Source organism: Rhinatrema bivittatum, chromosome 8, assembly GCF_901001135.1.
Source record: "Rhinatrema bivittatum chromosome 8, aRhiBiv1.1, whole genome shotgun sequence".
NCBI classification, from domain to species: Eukaryota; Metazoa; Chordata; class Amphibia; order Gymnophiona; family Rhinatrematidae; genus Rhinatrema; species Rhinatrema bivittatum.
The window spans coordinates 88,789,643-88,812,153 of NC_042622.1; the positions used below are offsets into that span (position 1 = coordinate 88,789,643).

Consider the following 22,511-nt stretch of genomic DNA (forward strand, 5'->3'; position numbering starts at 1 on the left):
GACAGGGGGAGGAGGGAGCCCTGCTCAACAAAAAAAAAACCTCTTTAAGTCCCTGTATTTTTTTTTCTTTTTTAAACTTAGCCAGGGAAGGCTGAGCTCTGGTGAGTACAGTGAGTCTCCGGCTGTGGTGGGAGAGGGCATGTGCCGTCACCACCGCACTTTGCTTCCTGCACCCACTGCCTTCCAACTGCTCAAGCAGCTAAGTCCACACTAGCAGACAAATCAGCTAAACTGAGCAAGGTACTCATCCGAGGAGCCATGGAAATCACCTCAGGAATTCTCAACTATGGGAGGGACCATTTGTTATCACTGCAGGAGAGCGGGGCAAATTTTCATTCATTTTCCTCTTCTGTAAAACAGGGCTTCCCAAACCTGTCCTGGGGACCCCACAGCCAGTCGGGTTTTCAGTATATCCACAATGAATATGTATGAGATACATTTGCATATACTAAGTCTCCATGGTATGCAAATGTATCTCATACATATTCATTGTGGATATACTGAAAGCCCGACTGGCTGTGGGGTCCCCAGGACAGGCTTGGGAAGCCCTGCTTTAAAATGAAGCAATGCCCAGAGGGGAGATATACATCCATCTGCTGGAGACTGAATACTATAATTGAAAACCCAAAACAAAGCCAAAAAAGAGAAACTAATCACAATAGAGATTCAGCTGTGTCAGGAACTCTATAGAAGTGTATAGTGCAACAGTCATAAAATGGCCACAGAATGCTTGTTGGCTTATTTTATGAAGCCCGTGAAGCACTGGGCTTATCTAATCATAGGTTGCTAAAACACTTAATATGCACCATCCAGGGCTAAATCTGAAGTGCAGACACTGAAGTGAAAGAACTAGTGCATGCACTTATCTTAATCCACATGACAACGGATAACGTAAACCAGTGGTCCCCAAACCTGTCCTGGAGGGCCACCAGCCAGTCGGGTTTTTGGGATATCCTCAATGAATATGCATGAGAGAGAATTTGCATGTTATGGAGGCAGTGCATGCAAATTCTCTCATGCATATTCATTGAGGATATCCCAAAAACCCGACTGGCTGGTGGCCCTGCAGGACAGGTTTGGGGTCCACTGACGAAAACAGTCCTGAAGTATATCCTCCTCACCACAGTGTTTCGGAGTCTATTACTCCAGGTGATAACAAGTCGTCTGTCAAATTCTGCGTAGAAAACAAAGTTCTTATAGGATGCCTGCCGGCTTATATATTGCAATAGCACAGGACTTGGAAATCAAAACTTGGTTATATTTGGTCAGTCCATTGAACTAGAAGCAACATCTGCTCTATGCGCTGGGGAAATGACAATTTGAGGAGAATGGTAATATTAGTTGAGCAGCGATACTTGTGAAAAATTACTGTCCAATAATATGGGTACTTACGTGCGCTATCAATACGCAGCCTACTAGCGTTCCGTTCCACAGCTGACAGCTTGTGCGCCGCGAAGACACCGAATTTAAAGGGATTCCTTCGATTGCCGAACAGTGACCGGAAATGACGTCTGGCACTACAAATATGGAGATGGCCATAAATGGAGACAGATGTAGCAGGGGATATACCTCGACAAGGAATATCAAAAAAGGTCTATGACGTCAAACGCGGCCATTTGGCAGGTGGTTAAAAACGGCAAAACAGATGTCATGAAAAATATTCGAACTAATGTTGTTCAAACAAATTCGCTGAAGAAAAACCGGCAAAACCGATGTCATCAGAAATGTTATTCAAACTAATGTGAGCCATTCTACTTTTTCATTCAGCCCTTGGGTTCTACTGAGCGTAACTTGAAGATCCATTGATTTTCCTTGTAGTTCAACAAGGTGGTATGATCCCTGCCGCTCCAATGTGGGGGAATATGTTCAAGAATGGCCCACTTCAAATCATCAAGTGAGTGTGCATGTGAAATACAATGTTGTACAACTGGAGCTTTCATATCTTGATTGATCCTGCTACGATGTTCAGTGAGTCGAATACGAATTCTGCGTTTAGTACGTCCTACGTAGATTTTTTCATACTAGCATTGCAAGACATTACAAATTCAGTATTGCAATTCACTGCGTGTTTGCTGATAATTTGAATCCCAGTATGAGGATCTTTCCCAACTATTACAGACATGTGCCCGACAGCAAAAAGAACAATTACCACATGGTGTTTGTCCAGCTTGTTGTAAATAAGAACTAATCAGAGGGGCCGCCCTTACCACTCTGTTTGATATAGGTGCCACATGAGTATGCAAACATGGGAGGATCTTGAAAAATAGCGAGTGGGCTTAATACGTGCCAATTGTTTAAAATGGCTGATTTGATATGGGATGTAAAAATCTGTATATTGTAAAATGCAGATAAGACTGGGAGCATCATTTTTTGCTTATACTGAAGTAATTGCTCCCTGTCAGAAAAAATGGCTCTTATATGCTCTTTGAATAACATGGGTGGGATATCCTTTTTCTAGGAACCTATTATGTAAATGATCAGCTTGTTTATGGAATTCATGAATATCTGAACACAATCTTCGAATCCGAAAAAATTGGCCCACTGGAAGGCCTTCTTTAAAATGTCGGGGGTAGTGACTCAAACCGGAGATAATTGTTTGTCAGTCGTTTTTCTAAATTAGTGGTGCAAATGCCCTGGTCGGTTTTCTTGATTTGAATATCAAGGAAAGCTAGTTGATTCAAGTTGTAGGTGAGACTAAACTTAAGATTGACTTGATTGAGCCATTGATGGAATTGTAAAATTAGTTCTTCGTTTGAGTCCAAATGAAGAATATATCGTCTATGTAGCTTGACCACAGAAGGATGAACTGAAACTTATATACATGCTCTTCCTCAAATTTAGTAACGTACAAGTTAGCCACATCAGGGGCAATGGGGAGCCCATTGCCATGCCATGGGTCTGAAGGTAGAATTTCTGTTCTAATGAAAAAAAAAAAAGTTGAATATAAACTCAGTGAGTGAAATTAAAAATTCTGATGGAATATGTTGTGGTCTCATTCTGCTGTCAATGACTTCTTGGACCAGTTGTAGGGCATCTGTTTGGGGAACATTTGTATATAGTGCCTCAACGTCTAAACTGACTAAAAACCAACTACTGGAGACATTTTGAACTGTGGTAAGTTTGCTAAGCATGTCAGAGGTGTCTTGGATGTAAGACTCTGAATTCTTAACTGTTTGAAGACGAGGTCTACAAATTTAGCTAGTGGTTCTAAGATGGAGCCACTGGCAGAAAAGGAAAATTAGTTCTTACCTGATAATTTTCGTTCCTGTAGTACCACGGATCAGTCCAGACACCTGGGTTGTGACTCCGCACCAGCAGATGGAGACAGAGTAAAACTCGGGCTCCCTACATATAGTAAGGTGCCACCCACAGCCCCTCAGTCTTACGTAATGTCAAAGCAAGAACTGCCTGACTAAGTAAATGACCCTCAATGCAGGCCAATTCAAAACCCCCGGCGAGAAACAGAACAGCCCGAACCAGGGGAGAACGGTACTACAACATGAGTAATAACAAAAATTGAATCCAACCGAGCGGACTCTGTATCTTCAGCACAAAATCAGACATAGGACGGGAGCCTGGACTGATCCGTGGTACTACAGGAACGAAAATTATCAGGTAAGAACTAATTTTCCTTTCCCTGTACGTACCCGGATCAGTCCAGACACCTGGGATGTACCAGAGCCAATTATCGAGGGTGGGAAGCAGAGAGTCCCGCTCGGATCACTCTCCCTCCAAACCCCCCAGAATCCGCCACCTGAACATCCAGGCGATAATGTCTAGTGAAAGTATGTAACGACTTCCAAGTCACTCTTCTAAACAGGCGAACCACCTTAGGGTCATCGCCATCCGTCTCTTGCGTCCCCTTGCCAGCGCCCGGCGGGACTGGCCCCTCATCCTCGTGTCCTTCAGCCCCTCCTGGGGCCCTTGAGGACACCTCCCCCTCCGAGGAGGTAGACTCCGTGTCTGAGTCCTGCGGCTCTTCACGCGGCCGCCACTTTTCTTTCGGAGGGCCTTTCTGAGACCTCTCTCGCGCCGTCCTCTTCCGGGGCTGCGAAGACCCCTCCGCGCCCCCGGAAGCCTTCGACCTTCCTGCTTCTTCCGGGAACTTTTGTATTGCATGAGCTTGCGCAAAAATAACGAAAAATCCGCCGAGAACGAGGCCTCCGAATCTGAGGAGGCCTCCTCCATACTCTGGTCCCCAGCCCCCCCGGGGGCTCGTTGTTGTGGCAAAAGCGGGTGAGGCTGACCGCCATTACTGACGGCCCTCCTCGTGGCAGCCCTGACTGACTAAAATGGCCGCCGTTCCCGTGCTCAGCGGGAACAGGGCAGCCACACTCACTTCGACCTGTGCGGCGCGCGGCGGCGATCGCGCCCCCCGAGGCCGACCTCCCCCCGAGGGTCCCTCACCCCCGGAGACGCTAATGGTACAAACGCCGTCGCGCGAAACCCGTGCGCGCGCTGAGCCGCACGCGCGGCAGACCGTCCCTCGCGGCATCCCCCGGCCCTGACGGTGCCCTTTGGCGGGAAAAAGGCAAAAATTAAAAAACAAACTTAATCGCCCCCCTCCCGCTAAGCCCCCGAGCGAGACCGAGGCAGAACGAGCGAGGGAACAGAGACAAAACGGCACCGCTGAAAAACAAAGTCCCGGCTGTTTTTTTTTTTTTTTTTTTTTTTTTACAAGCTGTGCCGCTGTCCCGTCCTGATCTTCTGCTCCCGGCGGGGGTGAGTGAACCGGGCTCCCCGGTGTCACCCCCGACGCTGCTGCCTACCTTGGCCAGGTCCTCAACCCCTCGCAGCGGCCTCAACCAGGGGGGGATGGTCCTCTCAGAACCTTCCCCACCCCCCTGGGAGACTTTTCTTCTTTCTTCTGAAAATTCTTGTACCTTTTCCTTTTTTTTTTTAAACAATCCCTGAATAACTAAGGACAAAAACCCCCACCCAGGGATCCCAGAGACTGTGGGTGGACCTGCCCCATCTGCTGGAGACAGAGAAAGACTGAGGGGCTGTGGGTGGCACCTTACTATATGTAGGGAGCCCGACGAGTTTTACTCTGTCTCCATCTGCTGGTGCGGAGTCACAACCCAGGTGTCTGGACTGATCCGGGTACGTACAGGGAACTATAGGTCTGCAAGGTGGATTAACCAGGGTCTTATGAATCTTAGGGACCCCATATATTACCGGGAACCGTGGTGATGACATGTAATATACTTCAGGACTGTTAACGTTATCAGTTGTCATGTGGATTAAGATAAGTGCATGCACTAGTTCTCACTTCAGTGTCTGCAATTCAGATTTAGCTCTGGATGGTGCATATTAAGTGTTTTAGCAACCTATGATTAGATAAGCCCAGTGCTTCACAATATAAGCCAACAAGTATTCTGTGGCCATTTTATGGCGGAGACTGAATACTGGCAGGCTGATGTCACTGCAAGGATATATATTCATCAGTTTGCTCTGTCTCCATCTGCTGGTAGAGATGCATAACCCACTTGTTCTGGATTCATCTAACTGGATGCTAAGAAATGAAAGTATTAAGAAAAGCATTAGCAGTAAGTGTGAAAGAATGAGATCTTCAACATGTCATGGCTTACAAATGAGGTTCATTCCTGTCAAGGTATGTGCAAAATAAACCATTTGAAGAAACTACCCCACAGAAAGTGGCTTAGTGGCAGTGAAAGTTGGGGAGGAAGAAGGAATTTATTTTGTTACACGCTTCACAAGTATAATCTCTTGAACCCATGTGTTACAGATCCTTTAGAACCTGGTAACCTTGTTCTATTTGGCCAGTGCAGAAGCCCTGGAATCCCAACTAGTGCAGAGCTGTTTTCAGAGTTTGCCATTTACGTTATGGAAAAAAACAAAGACAGACTGAATACAAGAAACACCCCCCCCCCCCTCACCTGGGTTCTTCAGGCACCAGGATGACAGACGACCAAAGATATCAAAAAAGTCATATAGGTACTGTTTCCCCGACTGCGGGATCATTGGCAGCATAGTAATTAACACTAGGATTCCTGTGGTAAGGACTACAACATCTGTGTCAGTCTGGAAAGAGGAAAGAAAAGCAGGCAAGAATAAGCCATGTTTTATTTTCTTCCCCTCCCCCCTTATTAGAGTGTAATCACACCTGATTTTAAGCCAATAAGCAAAGCATTACTGATGAGAAGACGACAAATCAGATTACCAAACCACCTCCCACATTAGAGAAGCAGATATAGGTGTCCAGAAAACCAAGAGACCAAAAGGATCCTTATACTAGGCTACAACCTAAACCACGTTCAGTGTCCCATACCCTGTGTAAAGCCACTGCAACCTCTGGATTATTGGGAGATTAAGGTTTATGCATGCGAGGAAAGAATGGTTTACAAGTTTTAAAAAATTGCCCAAACAAAATACAGTTCTCAAATGAACTTCCACATGGTAGTACATGGGACAAAGAGCAGGGTACACAGGAGGCTTAAATCTCAAACTGATAGAATGTGCACCTACATAGGGTTCAATTAAAATAGAGCTGTTAGTATGCAGCCTGTCCTTAGAAAAACAGCAAATTCACAAAAGGAAAATTGGTTCTTACCTGCTAATTTTTGTTCCTATAGTACCATGGATCAGTCCAGACCCTGGGTTATGTCACCAATCCAGAGGTAGGCAGAGAAAACATTCTAATGACTGACGTATACCCTGGAGCACCACCTGCAGTCAATCAGTATTGACCAGTATCAAAGCAGAAATTTAACTACTAACATTAACTAGCTATCTAAACAGGAGAACGAATTTCCAACTCACAAATCCTAAATGGAAGCAGAATCCCAAAAAAAAAAATCTTGGGAACAAGAAAATATTAAGAAAAATAGACAGCATGAAAAGGCGATTTAATCACCCAAACAGTGAACGAGCGGACTCTCCGAAAAGATAAATATAATACACAGACAAAGGGTAGGCGTCTGGACTGATCCATGATACTACAGGAACGAAAATTAGCAGGTAAGAACCAATTTTCCTTTCCCTGTATGTACCTGGATCAGTCCAGACCCTGGGATGTACCAGAGCTGATTCAATTAGGGTGGGACCCAGAGAGTCCCGCTTGGAGAACACTCTCTCCGAAGGCTGCCGAAATTGGAGTGTGAACATCCAAGCGGTAATGACGAGCAAAAGTATGTAACGACTTCCAAGTCGCTTCTTTACAAATCTCCTGAGGAGAAACAGACATTCTGCCCAAGAGGTAGCCTGTGACCTAGTAGAATGAGCTCTCAACCCTTCAGGAAGGTCACGACGAGCTAGAAGATAAGCTGAACGAATTGTCTTTTAACCAATGAGCAACTGTAGCCTTCGAAACCTTATGACCTTTGCGAGGGCCACTCCACAAAACAAATGATCAGACAATCGAAAATTGTAACTTCAAGATAACGCAACAGAGCTAGTCGTACATCCAATTTAAGATCCCTAGAGGAAGGATCCAAATGATCTAAAGACTGAAAAGCCGGAAGCTCTATGGACCGATTTAAATGGAAAGAAGATACTACCTTAGGTAAAAAAGATGGTACAGTCCGTAATGAAATTCCTGTATCAGAAATTCTAAGAAAAGGCTCTCTGCAAGACCAGGCCTGCAACTCTGAAATTCAACGAGCTGAAGAAATGGCCATAAGAAACACCACCTTCAATGTGAGATCCTTCAAAGTCGCATGATTAAGGGGTTCAAAGGGAGCCGAACACAGAGCCCTAAGAACCAAATTCAAACTCTAAGCAGGACAAGGATTCCGAAATGGAGGACATAGATGTTGCATACCTTTGAGAAAACGCGCTACATCTGGATGCACAGCCAAGGATAATCCCTGAACCTTACCATGAAAACATCCAAGTGCTTCCACTTGTACCCGTAAGGAACTACAGGACAAACCATCTTGTAAAAAAGATAAAATATTGGATACAGAAGAGTGAACTGGATCTACTTGATGCTCATTACACCAAGATTCAAAAACCTTCCACACCCTTGCATAAGCCAAAGCTGTAGAAGGTTTTCTAGAACGCAATAAAGTAGTCATTACAGCATCTGAATAACCTTTATTCTTTAACTGACGCCTCTCAAAAGCCATGCTGCTAGAGAAAAGCACTCGACCTCTTCCAAACAAACTGGACCCTGAGACAGAAGGCACGGAAGATCTCGAAATCGAAGGGAACCGTCCAGTGCTAGTCTGACCAGGTCCGCGAACCACGGATGGCGTGGCCACTCCGGAGCCACTAAGACAATGTCGACTTGTTGTACTTCTATCCGACGCAGAACCTTGCCGCTCAGATGCCAGGGAGGGAACAGGTAGAGAAGAACATCCCTTGGCCAAGGAAGTACCAGAGCATCTACTCCTTCCGCTCCTCTTTCCCTCCTGTGGCTGAAGAACAGAGGGGCTTTGGCATTCTGAAATGTGGCCATGAGATCCATTGCCGGAGTGGACCATCTGTTGCATATCATTTGATAGGCTTCCTCGCACAGTTCCCACTTGTCTGGGTCGAGATGATGCAGACTGAGAAAGTCTGCTTGAATGTTGTCCACCCTGGCAATGTGTGAGGCTGCGATGCTGAGCAGATGTTGCTCTGCCCAGGCGATCAGCTGTTTTGCTTCCTGAGCTACCAGGAAGCTTCGGGTTCCTCCCTGACGGTTGATGTACGCTACTGTGGTCGCATTGTCGGAAAGAACCCTACTGACTTCCTGCAAAGGAGAGGTTGAAGAGAGATTAAGGCTAAACGAACCGTTCTGGTCTCAAAGATTGATCGACCACTGTGCTTCCTCTTTGGACCACCGACCCTGAACAGATGTATTCCGACATACTGCTCCCCAGCCTGAAAGACTGGTGTTGGTAGTGACCACAGTCCATTCCGGAATCTCAGGCGGTACAAGTTGTTACAGATTCACTGTCTGTAACCAATCTAGGCTGGAACGAGCAGTCTCTGGAAGGGGAAGGTGGTATAGTTCCAAAACCAGATTCCAGCATGAAAGCAATGCAGACTGAAGTGGTCTCATGTGCGCAAAGGCCCAGGAAACAACTCCAGAGTAGAGGTCATTGAACCTAAAACTATCAAGTAATCCTGCACACAAGAAATAGGAATAGACTAAGTCTCGAATTTGTGATTGAAGCTTGAGAAGGCGATGCTCCGGAAGGAACACTATCCCTTGAAGAGTGTCGAACCGTGCACCCAAAAACTCCAGAGATTGGGAAGGTAATAGGTGACTTGTCTTCGTTGATCACCCAGCCTAGAGACTGCAAAAGGCTGATTACCCTGTTGATTGTCTGATAACAAAGAGATTCCGACTTCGCTCGAATCAACCAGTTGTCCAGGTACGGATGTACCAACAGGCCCTCCTTCCTGAGTTGAGCGGCCACCACAACCATTATCTTGGTAAATGTTCTGGGAGCTGTGACTAATCCGAACGGGAGAGCCCTGAATTGATAATGTTGCCCTAGAATGCAAAACCTGAGAAACTTCTGATGATTGGATCAAATGCAGATATGAAGATAAGCTTTGGTGAGGTCAAGAGATGCTAGAAATTCTCCTCTGTGAACCGAAGCGTCTCCATCCGGAACTATGGAATCCTTAGACAATGGTTGACCCTTTTGAGATCGAGAATGAGACGAAAGGTTCCTTCCTTTTTGGGAATGATGAAGAAAATTGAATAACGACCTTTCCGATGTTGGAACTGGAACTATAGCTCCTAGGTCGCTTAAACGCTGTAGCGAGTCTTGATTATGAGATGCTTTTGTAGGGAAGAACACTGAAATTAGGAACAGGTGGTGAAGCCGCTGAACAAAATCTAAAGCGTAACCTTGATTTATCACCGACAGAACCCATTGATCCGATGTACATCTGGCCTATTCTCCGTAAAACAGAGACAGCCCGCCCCCTATGACGGGAACCGGAGAAAGGACAGGCCTTCTCATTGGACAGACTGTGCCTCCTGAGACTTGGGAAGTTCCAGGTCTACCAAAGCGGCGGCCACGAAAGGACTGAGACCAATTCTGTTGTCTATCTGAAGACTGTTTAGCCGGAGGAGCTGACGGATGAGAAGGACGAAATCTTCTGTTAGACCGAAAAAGAGAGCGAGATGAACAAGAGCTTCTAGGTCTAGGACAGTCCTCTGGCAATTTGTGAATCTTATTTTCCCCTAGGGACAAAATTAAATCTTCCAATTCCTTACCAAATAATTTTCCCTTAAAGGGTAAAGCCCCTAATTGAGCTTTGGAGGATGCATCTGCAGACCAATTCCTCAACCAGAGAAGTCTGCTAGCTGATACAGAAGCAATGACAGAGCGAGCCGAGGTCCTAATGAGATCATATAAAGCATCTGCACTATAAGCAACTGTAGCTTCCAGTCTACCAGCCTGAGCAACTTCCTCTTCAGAGAGGGAAGAATTGTTTTGTAAAGCCTTGACCCATCAGTCCAGCTCGCAAAGCCAAGCTACTACACATGGCCGCCCGCACACCAAGAGCAGAAACCTCAAAAATTTGCTTAAGCTGAACCTCCAGCTTACGATCTTGGAGATCTTTAAGAGCTGTACCCCAGTTACTAGAATAGTTGTTTTCTTAGTGTCTGCTGAAACAGCGGCATCCACCTTAGAAAATTTTAAAATTTCCAGAGCTTCCTCAGGTAATGGATACAATTTTTCCATGGCTCGTGCTACCTTAAGCCCCAACTCAGGAGTATCCCACTCCTGGTACATAAGGTCAGTGAGAGAAAGATGAAAAGGAAATGTCGTGGGACCTCTAAGGCCAAGCAACACTGGGTCAATGCCACCCATCCGAGAATCCTTCACTGGAGCCTCGAGACCCAATTCCAGTAAAATTGCTGGAATTAAGGGACTAAGTTCCTCTCTTCTAAACAGGCGGACTACTTTGGGGTCATTCCCATCCGCAACATGAGGGTCTGAACTAATACTCAAAGCAGGGTCTTCATTTAAATCCCCCTCTGGCAAGGACTTGTCCGGGATAGGCAAAGAGCCATGTTCAGAATCATCTGAAGAAGAAAAAAATAGTCTGATCCGGATGAAGGGGATGCTTCGGAGCTGACCCCACTCCCAAATCCGTGGAACTAGCCCTTTACCTCTGTTCAGATGAGACTTATGTCTCTTATGAAATTTCTTAGATTTGTAAGCTTTGCGAAGAAAAAAAGAGAAGAAAATCCCCTGAAAAGGCAGAAGAGGAAGAATCCGAAATCTCCTCCAGGCTTTCAGCTGATAAATATGGCCCTGTTTTGCGCGGCTTGTTCCCCCCAGGGACCGCCGGCTGTGGCAACAGTGGAGGCGGGTCAGAAACACCCTGAATAGTGCCTCAGTTCCAGCACTGCAGCAAAATGAGTCCGGGGCAGGAGAGCAGCTGGGCCGAGGTTTTGGGGCTGCGCGAAGTGGCAGAGTCCCTTTTGTTATCGGCAAGCTTGATGAGCCTTCCTCCCCGGAGAGACACGCGTGCGCATCTCCACAAGCGCGGCAGGCCGCACCTTGCGGCATTATAAAGAAAAAATGGTACAAAATAAACTAAAAAACTGAAAGAAACCCCGGCGAAAAACAGAGGCACGGGCCCACCAAACACCAAAAGGTAAGTAAACAACGATTCAGCTGTGAAGAATTATTTTTATTTTTTACCTGACAAACACCAAGGCCTCCAGAAGCTGCTCCAAGTAGAGTGAGTGAGCTGGGCCCCCAGGTATCACCCCTGCCAGGAGTGGTTGCTGGGTTCAAAACCTCCCCAACTCTGGCAGCCTCAAAAACCAGGAGGGATAGTCCTCCCAGGACTTGGCAACCTCCCGGGAGGCAGTGAAATGGCTGTGAAGAAAATTTTTTTTTTTTTTTAAATAAACTTAAATGAAAGGAACAGGCTCTCTTCAAAAGAAAAAGAAAGTCTGCAAAAAATTAACTCCTAAACTACCTGACTAAAAAATAAACTATCACAGACTACAGGGGTTAGGAACATCCACCTCTGCTGGGAGACTGAGAAATACTGATTGACTGCAGGTGGTGCTCCAGGGTATACATCAGAGTCATTAGAATGTTTTCTCTGTCTCCCTCTGCTGGATTGGTGACATAACCCAGGGTCTGGACTGATCCAGGTACGTACAGGGAAAAGTTATTACAGCTACCTCAGTTTTGAGACAAATATAAAAATTAAAACTAAATAAAGCCTTGCTGGATTTTCCAAGAAAGCATTCCCAGGTAAATGTTTAGGAGAATCTGGGTCAGGTTTCATAGCTCCCCATATTTCCAGCCCCCCCTCCCCCTTCCTTTGTGGTGCTGGCATGTTTGTACCTTGAGACACTTGAGTAATGAGAGAAGGATTGGTGCATGCAACAGCTTGTGTTTCCAGGACGGCTGGCGTCTGATCACATGGCCCAGTAGTGTCAGGGTGGACAGGCGGGTGGCAGTTTTGCACAGATGCTCATTCATTTTGTCCAAAAGGTGCTGAAATAGTATTTAGAGAAGATCTTGAGAAAGCTGCAAAAAAAACTTTCTATTTATGCAAAGAACAGAACTGAAAACAGTTTACTCCAATATCAGAATGGTGTCATGTGCCCATACCTTACACTATACTTTCAGTTTGTGTCACTCTACTTCAATAAAGGACATGTTTGGAGAACATATCTGTGCTGAATATTGGAAACAAGTTCTAAGAAGTGTTGCATTCTCACAAAGCCTCTTTCCACCAGCCAAGCATTGTACTATAATCTATGCCCAAGAATAGCTTGCCAAGAGCACTAAACATCTGTCTTCAGGAGGGAAGGGACTGAACAATTCATCCCAATCTTAAGCATAGGGTACATGGCTGAATCAGACTTGCTATAAAACTGCCTTGGATTACAAGCCTAGTGTGAAATCCCAACAGCACCCAAAATCACTAAAGCTCTACATGTACCTCAAAATTGTGAAGTTAGACCCTCAGCCAAAAACAAAGCCAACTAGCCAAACATACCACAGGGGATAAAAACCAAGAGTGTGCACAGCAGGTGGAAACATTTCAGCCCATCTTTTACTGTGCAGAATGTCTCCTATACAGAATATTCTAAACAGCTGAGCACTTATATCTCACCACTGAATGAGAAAGTGAGAAGGAGGAAACCAAAAAGCGAGCATTTTGTCATTCCTTGACATCTGAGTAGGCAGCTTTTCAGTCCCCTTACCTGTATTCCAATGATGGATTTACACAATGAGGAAATGGGGGTTTGGGGAAAGCAGAATTGCTTACCTGTAACAGGTGCTCTCCCAGGACAGCAGGATGTTAGCACTCATGTGGGTGACATCAGATGGAGCCCTGTCACTGAATTCGTTTGTCAAAGTTTCTAGAACTTTGACTGGCACACTAAGCATGCCCAGCATGCCACTAACCCTGGGGCCACAAGGTGTCCCCTTTCAGTCTCATTTGTAGCAAAAAGTACGAGCGAAAAAGAAAAAGAAAACTGTATTGAAACCAACTCCACGGGGTGGTGGGTGGGTTTCATGAGGACCAACATCCTGCTGTCCTGGGAGAACCTGTTACAGGTAAGCAACTCTTTCTCCCAGGACAAGCGGTATGGTAGTGCTCACATGTGGGTGAATAGCAAGCTACAGGCTGAGTCATACGTTTGAGGCCAAGCAGCACCGAACATGTGCAACAGGCACAAGAATTGGGGTGCTCTTGGCCATGAGCAGCCTGAAATTCACAGCGTGTTGAGGTAAGACGAGTTGGGTTTCACACTGGGAATAAGCTCCATAGGACAGACTGGCCAAAGACTGAGTCTTGTCGTCCAGCCTTGTCAAAGCAGTAATGGGCTGCAAAGGTGTGGAGAGCTCTCCACGTCGCAGCCTTGCAGATGTCTGCAATTGGTACTGAACAGTAGTGTGCTACTAACATTGCCATGGCCCTGACCGAGTGCACCTTCACTCATCCCTCAAGTAGAAGGCCTGCTTGCTGGTAGCAGAATGTAATGTGCAGTCTGCCAAACAGTTGGAGAGAGTCTGCTTGCCCACCGCAACTCCAAGCTTGTTTGTCAAAAAAAACAAAAACAAACAAAAAAACAAAGGAGTTGGGTGGACTTCCTGTGGGCTGTAGTGCGGTCTAAATAAAATGCAAGTGCATGCTAACAGTCCAAGGTGTGAGGCCTTGGAAAGGAGTGGGCAAGACTATGGACAGAGTTAAGTGGAAATCTGATACCACCTTATGTCGGGTGAGTGCAGAGAACCATGCAGTCAGTCAGTCATGGAGGAACCTTGTGAAGGGCGAGTAGGTCACAAGGGCCTGTAACTCACTTACCCTGCGAGCAGACATGATGGCTACTAGGAAAAGAACTTTCCATGTAAGATATCTGAGTTTGCAGGAGCTCAAAAGGAGGATGCATGAGCCATGCAAGTACGATGTCGAGGTCCCATGCCACGACCGGTGGTCGTAGAGGAGACTTAAGTTGTAGTAAGCCTCATGAAGCGACTCACAAGGGGTTGAGCCATTATCGGGGCATCTCCTACTCCTTGATAAGCCAAGATGGCACTAAGGTGTACTCTGATGGATAGAGTCTGGAGACTAGATTCTGAGAGTTACCAGAGATAATCTAAGAGTGCTGCTATGGGGCAAGAAAAGGGATCAAAGCCCTTCTGTGTGCACCACACAGTGAATCTCTTCCATTTAGAGTGGTAAGATTTCTGCATGGAAGGCTTTTGTGAAGCCTCGAAGACTTGAGATACAACACCTCAACCTTTTTTTTTAGTAGTATCAACCTTTCAACATCCAGGCCGACAGGGTCTAGAGGTTCGGGTGGCACAACTTGCCGTGATTCTGTATTATGAGATTGGGCACCATGCCCAGGTGAATGGGTTCCTGGACAGAGGTCTAGAAGTATGGGAAACCAGACTTGGTGTGGCCAACAGGGGGCTATGAGTATCTTTAAGCCTCGGTCCTGTTGTAGCGTCACAAGAGTCTTGCTTAGAGGAATCAGAGGAGATGCATATAGCAGGCCTGTGTTCCAGGGGCGAGCGAAGGCATCCATGGTTGGTGCTCTTCGGTCCCTGTGTAGGAAGCAAAAGCGTTCCACTTTGCGGTTCTGGCTGGATGCAAAGAGGTTGATCTCCGGCTGACCCCACTGGTGGAAGATTCTGCCCGCAACAGAGGGATCTAGAGACCACTTGTGAGGCTGGAAACTTCAGCTGAGGTGATCCACCACTGCATTCTGTGTGCCTGCCAGGTAAGTGGCTCGCAGTACAATTGAGTGCGACAGGGCCCATGCCCAAATCTGCACTGCTTCTTGGCAGAGCAGATGAGAGCCCATGCCCCCCTGTTTGTTCAGGTACCACATTGATACCTGGTTGTCTGTTTCAATCAAGACAACCTTGTTGGATAGGCAGTCCCCGACTGCATAAAGGGCATACTGCATCACTCAAAGCTCTAGAAAGTTGATTTGATAGGTCACTTCGGCTTTTGTCCAAGTCCCTTGGGTTTGAAGGCCTTTGACATGGGCTCCCCAATCTAGGTTGGAGGAGTCTGTGGTTAAGGTCACCTGAGGGGGGAAGACCTGTTTGTAAGTTGGCTTTGTGTATCCACCAAGCAAGGGACAGACCAAGCTAATTGGTTATGTGGACTAGGGACGAAAGTGGCTTGGTACCACAGATTTTAGGGTCCATTGAGGCAGTCTCATTGCAGTGACTTAGACTGTTGATGCCATGGGGGTCATTTGTACACAACTGGGGCATCAATACATCGTGTGAGGGACCTAAGCACAGAACACAAACATTATGCGGGACCATGATGGACATGGTCCGCGGGCACTCTGGGCATTTTCTGAACCCGGTTGCCATGCCGAAAAAAATGGCGGGTGCGCAGTTGGTGACTGGCACCAACCGCGGGAAAAGCACTTACCGAGCGGAGGGAATGGAGTGCGATGGGGGACCCTGGTGAGGGTGATTTTATGAAGGTAAACTTCAAATATTTCCTTGAGGAAATTTCTCAGAGCTCCTAACCGCGAGGCAAATTGCTGCGTGGGGGGGGAACTGAAGTGATATGCTCAGTGTGCCAGTCAAAGTTCTAGAAACTGACAAAAGTATTCCGTGACAGGGCTCCATCTGATGTCACCCATGTGAGGACTACAATCCTGCTTGTCCAGGGAGAATCTCAAGCATTGTTCCCTTTCAGAAAGGGTCAGGAGATATGAGGACAATCCAATGCTAGATCTACAGACTGTGGTTCCTATGCTAGTACTAGGAAGAATCAATTACCCTAAGCCCTTTCTGCTATGGAAGTCAGAGGCTTCAGCAATATAACTTAGAGCGACAAATGCCATTCTGGATCAGCTCAAGGTCCATGAAGCCCAGCATCCTGTCTCAGACAGTGGCCAGTCCAGGTCACAAGTTCCTAGCAGATCCCAAATAGTTGAGCCGTTTCATTCCCAAACAACTGCTTAGAGACTTTTCCTTCAGGAGTTTGTCCAACCCTCTTTTGAACCCCACTATGTTAGTTGCCTTAACTACATCTTCTGGAAAGAGATCTCAGAGCATGATTGTGCACAGAGTTACACACACACACACACTTCCTACAATATATTTTAAATCTGCCTTTTACTAGTTTTAAGGCCTGTCCGAGTACTAGTGTTTGAATGGCAGAGCTGTAGCCAGGCCATTTGGCATCTATGGCCAAGTGAAAAAGTGTACTCTCACCCTGAAAACAAACCACCACAAGCTGGTAGACTTAAATGCAGGGGGCTTTTATTTTAACCAAGCAGTTTCACTTTGACGCCCGGACCTGCTTTCGGGCCAAAGAGGAACCTCCCCCTGACCCCGACGATGCAGGTACCTTGCGAGCTTTGTGCCCCTGCAGCTTACCAGTTCTGCGAGCATTGAAAGCTTTGTGCATTAGAAGCACAAAATCTGAGGTGAATGACGAAGACCCATCGGAGTCTTCTCCCTTGTCGCCCTCTGCAGCCCCAGCCAAACCGGCTCCTCCCGGTGCACAAGGCCACGGAGACAACGGGGGAGGCAGAAGCCCTTTCCCCACAGCAGTGCTATCCTGTCCTCTCATGCATGGTTCTTAAAATGGCCTGTTACCATGCTAAGCAGGAATGGGTCCAGGGCCTGCAGAGAAAATTGGAACGCCAGCTCCCTGACACGATCGGGAGGCATTGCCTTTCAAATTCGCTGGGGCAGCAACCCCCGAGGAACCCCCTCTCCCCCCCCACCCAAGCACGCTGTGCAGATGCCGGCCCGGGAAAGCCGTGCACGCTGCCGCATGTGGTACAGGCCGCACCACACAGCATGAGCAGCAGCCTAAATTTAGCCCAGCCGGAGAGAGGAGACGTGAAAGCAAAGGCCTACCCGATCAGGAGCTGTCTGCGGTCTGAAATGGATCGCACAGTACAACACCCACTGAGAGAAAGCAAGGCCGGCAGAACAGGAGAATTTAAAGGCACAGTATTTTAATCAAATTCTTTGAAAACTGTGCAGGGGCTAACTGAAGGTGGGAGCCCAAGACCCTCAGCACCACCTTCAGCAGGCAGTTACAGGGTCCTCAACCCTCTGCTCCTGAGCCTGAAATACCAGGGGGGGGATGGCCCCACCAGGACTAGACAACTCCCTAGGAGGCTAATGGGGAAAGGAGCCTAACACTCACAACCTGACCCCTGATTAACCATCAGGACCTACCACAATATGAAAACCAAGCCGAATCCTGACAAAAACCAACAAATAAATACCAGACTACAGGGAAGCACCTCTTCCACCTGCTGGAGACAGAAGAATACAGACTCTAGGTGGCACCTCAGGGGTATACGACAGAGTCCACAGAAATTGGTCTGTCTCCACCTGCTGGAGGGGAGGTAAAACCCAGGAGTCTGGGCTGATCCGGGTACAGACAGGGAACCACCGATATATCCTGGCCAGGAGGCTCTCCATCCCCACGGGAGCATCACCGAAGTATCGACTCATCCCCACCTCAGCCTGATCCTGAAGGACCACCCAACAATCTCTGGTCAGTGGAAACATGTTTCCTGATAGAACAATCCTGCCTTGATCCTACAGCACCCTCTTGCGGTGGCTGGGACCATGAATCACTACCAGCACAAGCTTCTTGCTGCTTGGCAAGATAAGCCTCATGCAACACAAAATCCACGAGAAGAGTCTTGATGCTCCAGCCCCTGCAGGATAGGAGCTAGGGACCATCATGGGGCTTCCTTCCTCCTCAGAGTCCCCCTGGTTGCACCTGGAAACAGAACGGGCTGGAGACAGGCATGGGGAACTTCCCCATCGGGGGAGGGGACAAAAGCAAACCCAAACTGGGCACCATTCCCACACTAATCAGGAAGGTATCAGCACCCCAGCTTGAACCCCGAGTGCTGCAGAAGCAGTAGCAATGGTCCTCCAATGCTTTTTCATGCCTGCTGGGCCCTCAGACGAGCCCTCCCCATCCTCCAAACATCCAGCACACAATCCGAGCCAGCTGAGATGCGACTGCGTGGCCCTACCTCAGTACAAACACACCTCCCACAAACACAACCACCAAAACAATGAGGAAGCTGCCTACACAGCAGAGCTGTGCTACTGCCTTAAGTTTTTCTTTTTTTTGTTTTTTTAATCTTTATTCAACTTCTCCAAAGCTGAGAAACAGAGGCTAGAAAAAGAACATAAGAATATGCCATACTGGGTCAGACCAAGGGTCCATCAAGCCCCAGCATCCTGTTACCAACAATGGCCAATCCAGGCCATAAGAACCTGGCAAGTACCCAAAAACTAAGTCTATTCCATGTTACCATTGCTAATGGCAGTGGCTATTCTCTAAGTGAACTTAATAGCAGGTAATGGACTTCTCCTCCAAGAACTTATCCAATCCTTTTTTAAAACAGCTATACTAACTGCACTAACCACATTTTCTGGCAATAAATTCCAGAGTTTAATTGTGCGTTGAGTGAAAAAGAACTTTCTCCGATTAGTTTTAAATGTGCCACATGCTAACTTCATGGAGTGCCCCCCAGTCTATTATCTGAAAGAGTAAAAACCCAACTCACAACTACCAGTTCTAGACCTCTCATAATTTTAAACACCTCTATCATATCCCCTTCAGTCATCTCTTCTCCAAGCTGAAAAGTCCTAACCTCTTTAGTCTTTCCTCATAGGGGAGCTGTTCCATTCCCCTTATTTTGGTCACCCTTCTCTGTACCTTCTCCATCGCAATTATATCTTTGAGATGCGGCGACCAGAATTGTACACAGTATTCAAGGTGTGGTCTCACCATGGAGCAATACAGAGGCATTATGACATTTTCCGTTTTATTCACCATTCCCTTTCTAATAATTCCCAACATTCTGTTAGCTTTGACTGCCGCAGCACACTGAACTGACGATTTCAATGTGTTATCCACTATGACGCCTAGATCTCTTTCTTGGGTAGTAACACCTAATATGGAACCTAACAGTGCCTCAGAATAAACTCCAAGCCGGCAGCCACCTCAGCAGCCTCATGAAGGGAAGGATCTGAACCAGGAGCCATGCTCTGCAGACTACAGGGTATCTCCTGGGCTGGTTTTGCCGAAAGTTCCCGGGCCGATCTTTTCTTGGAATCCACCCCTGATCTGGACCACCAGATTTACACCCTACAGGCAAATGAACCAAGCACACACAAGGGTCACAAACCCCTGCTCATCTGTCTCAGAGAGCAAGAATCAACTAGGATTCAAACACACCCCAGGAGGAAGGCTCAAAAAGAAAAAAAAAAAAAATTGTCCAGACTGCAGGTTTTGCACCATCTACCAACTGGTGTAGGACAGTGAAATACTGCGGAACTACAGGTGGCACACATGGTTAAGTAGCAGTGTCAGTAAAAGTTTGTCTCCATCTGCTGGCAGGGAAGCAAAACCCAGGAGAGTATGGACTGATCTGGGTACGTACAGGGAATGGAGCTTTTTCATCCCCTTTCAGTTTTGTCACCCTTTTCTGTACTTTTTCTATGTCTTTGAGATTAGGGTATTCAGAACTGCACACAATACTCAAGGTGCAGTCACACCATGGAAGTATACAAAAAGCCTAGTTAGAAAGGAATAGAAAATAAAACTAAGTTCTAACCACACTACTCTTGTTCTTCGTGGACTGCACCAGATCCCTGTAGGATGGAGAATCAGATTTAAAGTTCTCTCAGCCTATCTTCATTGAGCCAAATCACTAATTGTCTGAGTTACTTTCCCCAATATGACCTAAAAACACTTGAAATCTTCCCCACACATCCTATTAGCAGTGCCTTGATTTCCAGCTGACAAAACTTGATATGCACAAAAAAAAAATTCTGCTCTCACTCATTCTGATCCAATGTGAAATTAATTCCCTTGGGCACTTTGTTAAATTATCCACCCTTGTGTAAGAAAATAAAGATGTGGCTGTTCAAGCAAATTTTCAAAATAATCATGTAAGGATGCAGATCCTTTGGCTCAAGTTTGAGGATTAATATGCAGATTCAAGATGTGGCATTATTCTACCTCAAGCTTGCATTAGATGGAGGTGCAGCTCCCTCAGGTGGTATTTTTCTGTACTTTTACATTTATGGTTTTATTAAGTAGAAACTGGAGGGGAGGGTAAATAAGAGCAAGCTATGCTGAGGAGTGGTTTACTTGTATATTAAATATTGTGGCTTATTGTAGTCTGCTTTGGGGTTTTGTGATTATAAAATGGGTAATCAAAAAAAAAATATAAAGAGGGCATGGAATTCATGCAAGTTACCTTATCATGTGGCTCCTGTACAGTGGACAGAATGAGCACTGCTCGCTCTGAATTTGATTCAAGGTAATAATCCACCAGGTTGTTCACAAGCATAGGGCCCCGATCTGTAGTCAAAACAAAAGAAATTAAGGGAAAGACCAGTAGAGCAGATGACTTGCCAAAATGATGCAGAGACTTAGGACCTAAATATACATAAACCCAGAAGAAGAGAAGAGGACAGACTCAGGTATAACCTATGGAAACATTTCTTCAGACAATAATATGACTGTATGAAAGCCTGTCAACTGAAGTGGTGGAGGTGAAAATTATAAGGACAAGATACTAAGGGACAAACTCAGTTTGGAAAGGGAACAGAAATAAGCAAGGTGGATAAGCCATTATATAAGTGAAGACAGATCACGGGGAGGGGAGATTCTATCCCACATTTATCAAAAAAAATCAAGGAGAGTGTCACAATAAAAACATTCATAAGCCATATGTACAGTCAATAGAGAAAGTGGTAAAATAAGTGACCACATTCCTGGACTAAGAATCATTGTAATTACTGCTATGAGGTTACTTGTTCTATCAAAGCAAGCAGAAAGCAGTATACCCACAAGGAGACATTGCAACTTTCTCTGGTGAGTTGTGTGAAGCATCTGGAAAGGCATGACAGGGACCAACAATGCTACATATACCCGGTTCCTTCTATGCTTCCTCCAAGCACCTGTTTTGCCACAGTCAGACAGCATGCTAGGCTGGAAGGATCTTTGGCCTAATGCAGTTTCACAATTCTTACTTTAAAACTGCTTGAAAAAATTCAGGAAGAAAAAAGTTCTTGAAGCTGCAAATGGAGTGCCAAAATTATGTAGGCAGGGATAGAAAAGGTCAGCTCAATGTTTTTTTTTTTTAACCTCTACCCACCTCCAAAAAAAAAAAAAAAATAAGCACTGCCACTTTTCCCCAACCCCACCCCCCACCATGCCACAGTGAACAAATTCTCCCATTCTTGCATTTGCTTCTTCCATGCATATATATAGGTAGGAGATACACACCTGTGCTGAGGTTCTCTGTAATAAGCTTATTGATTGCCTCCTGAACATCCAGGAGCGGGGAATCAAGCAGAAGCAGCTCCCCTGAACTGGCTGGCTGTGCCATTCTGTGGGGCCCCACGTAATGCTGCATATGTGGTATGGATGTGCAACCCAAACCACAGCCAGGTCCTCACTGGTGCCACTGAAAAGATGAGGAAGAAGGCGGTAATTGGCAAAGGACAGTTTGTTAGCACCAATGTAGCTTTGCATGGACATCAGACGTGGGGAAGGTTATGTGAATAAGTTTGTAACTGGTGAAGAGACTTCTTTGAACAAAGCAACTAAAAATATCTTCCTTACAGGACCCAAGCAAACAAACTACTCACTGGACAGTACTATATCCAGAAGCAGCCTTCAGCACCTTATGCTTTTATGAAGCCATCAGAAATACTCTGATGAATTATGAGATTGTTTTATCTTACTAATATTAAAGATGTTATTCCCCAGGAGTCCCTTATTTACAAGCATACTGTCAGCCATTATCTGTCTGACAGCTTCTCCCCAGACATGTGAAAGATTACATGTGGCACAAAGCTCCAGTCCCTAAAGGGAACATAGTACAGCATAATCTGTGACATCATGGAGCAAGCCTATGGAAACCAATGCAGAAAGGATCACATGCCAGCCCTGTGATTATTTACTCCTAAAGCTTTATAAAGGCCAATGACCAGTAAGTGAAAAGTTAAAAAAAAACCTCTTCCCTTTCCCATAAACTTATTTCTATCCTTGTTAAACATTTGAGGAAATAA

At 46.1% G+C, this 22,511-nt stretch overlaps 1 protein-coding gene across 3 annotated transcripts in view; it reads right to left on the reverse strand.

Moving 5' to 3' along the window:
- TSC1 (TSC complex subunit 1) overlaps positions 1–22,511 on the reverse strand; it is a 178,302-nt gene that overhangs the window by 150,689 nt on the left and 5,102 nt on the right. For all 3 annotated transcript variants that reach the window (XM_029611266.1, XM_029611268.1, XM_029611267.1), the window contains exons 2-5: positions 21,724–21,904; positions 20,690–20,793; positions 12,285–12,437; positions 5,901–6,045 (exon numbers count right to left, since the gene is read on the reverse strand). In XM_029611266.1, coding sequence (XP_029467126.1) covers positions 5,901–6,045; positions 12,285–12,437; positions 20,690–20,793; positions 21,724–21,853 — 532 coding nt within the window. In that variant the 5' untranslated portion in view covers positions 21,854–21,904. The remainder of the gene's footprint in view (positions 1–5,900; positions 6,046–12,284; positions 12,438–20,689; positions 20,794–21,723; positions 21,905–22,511) is intronic.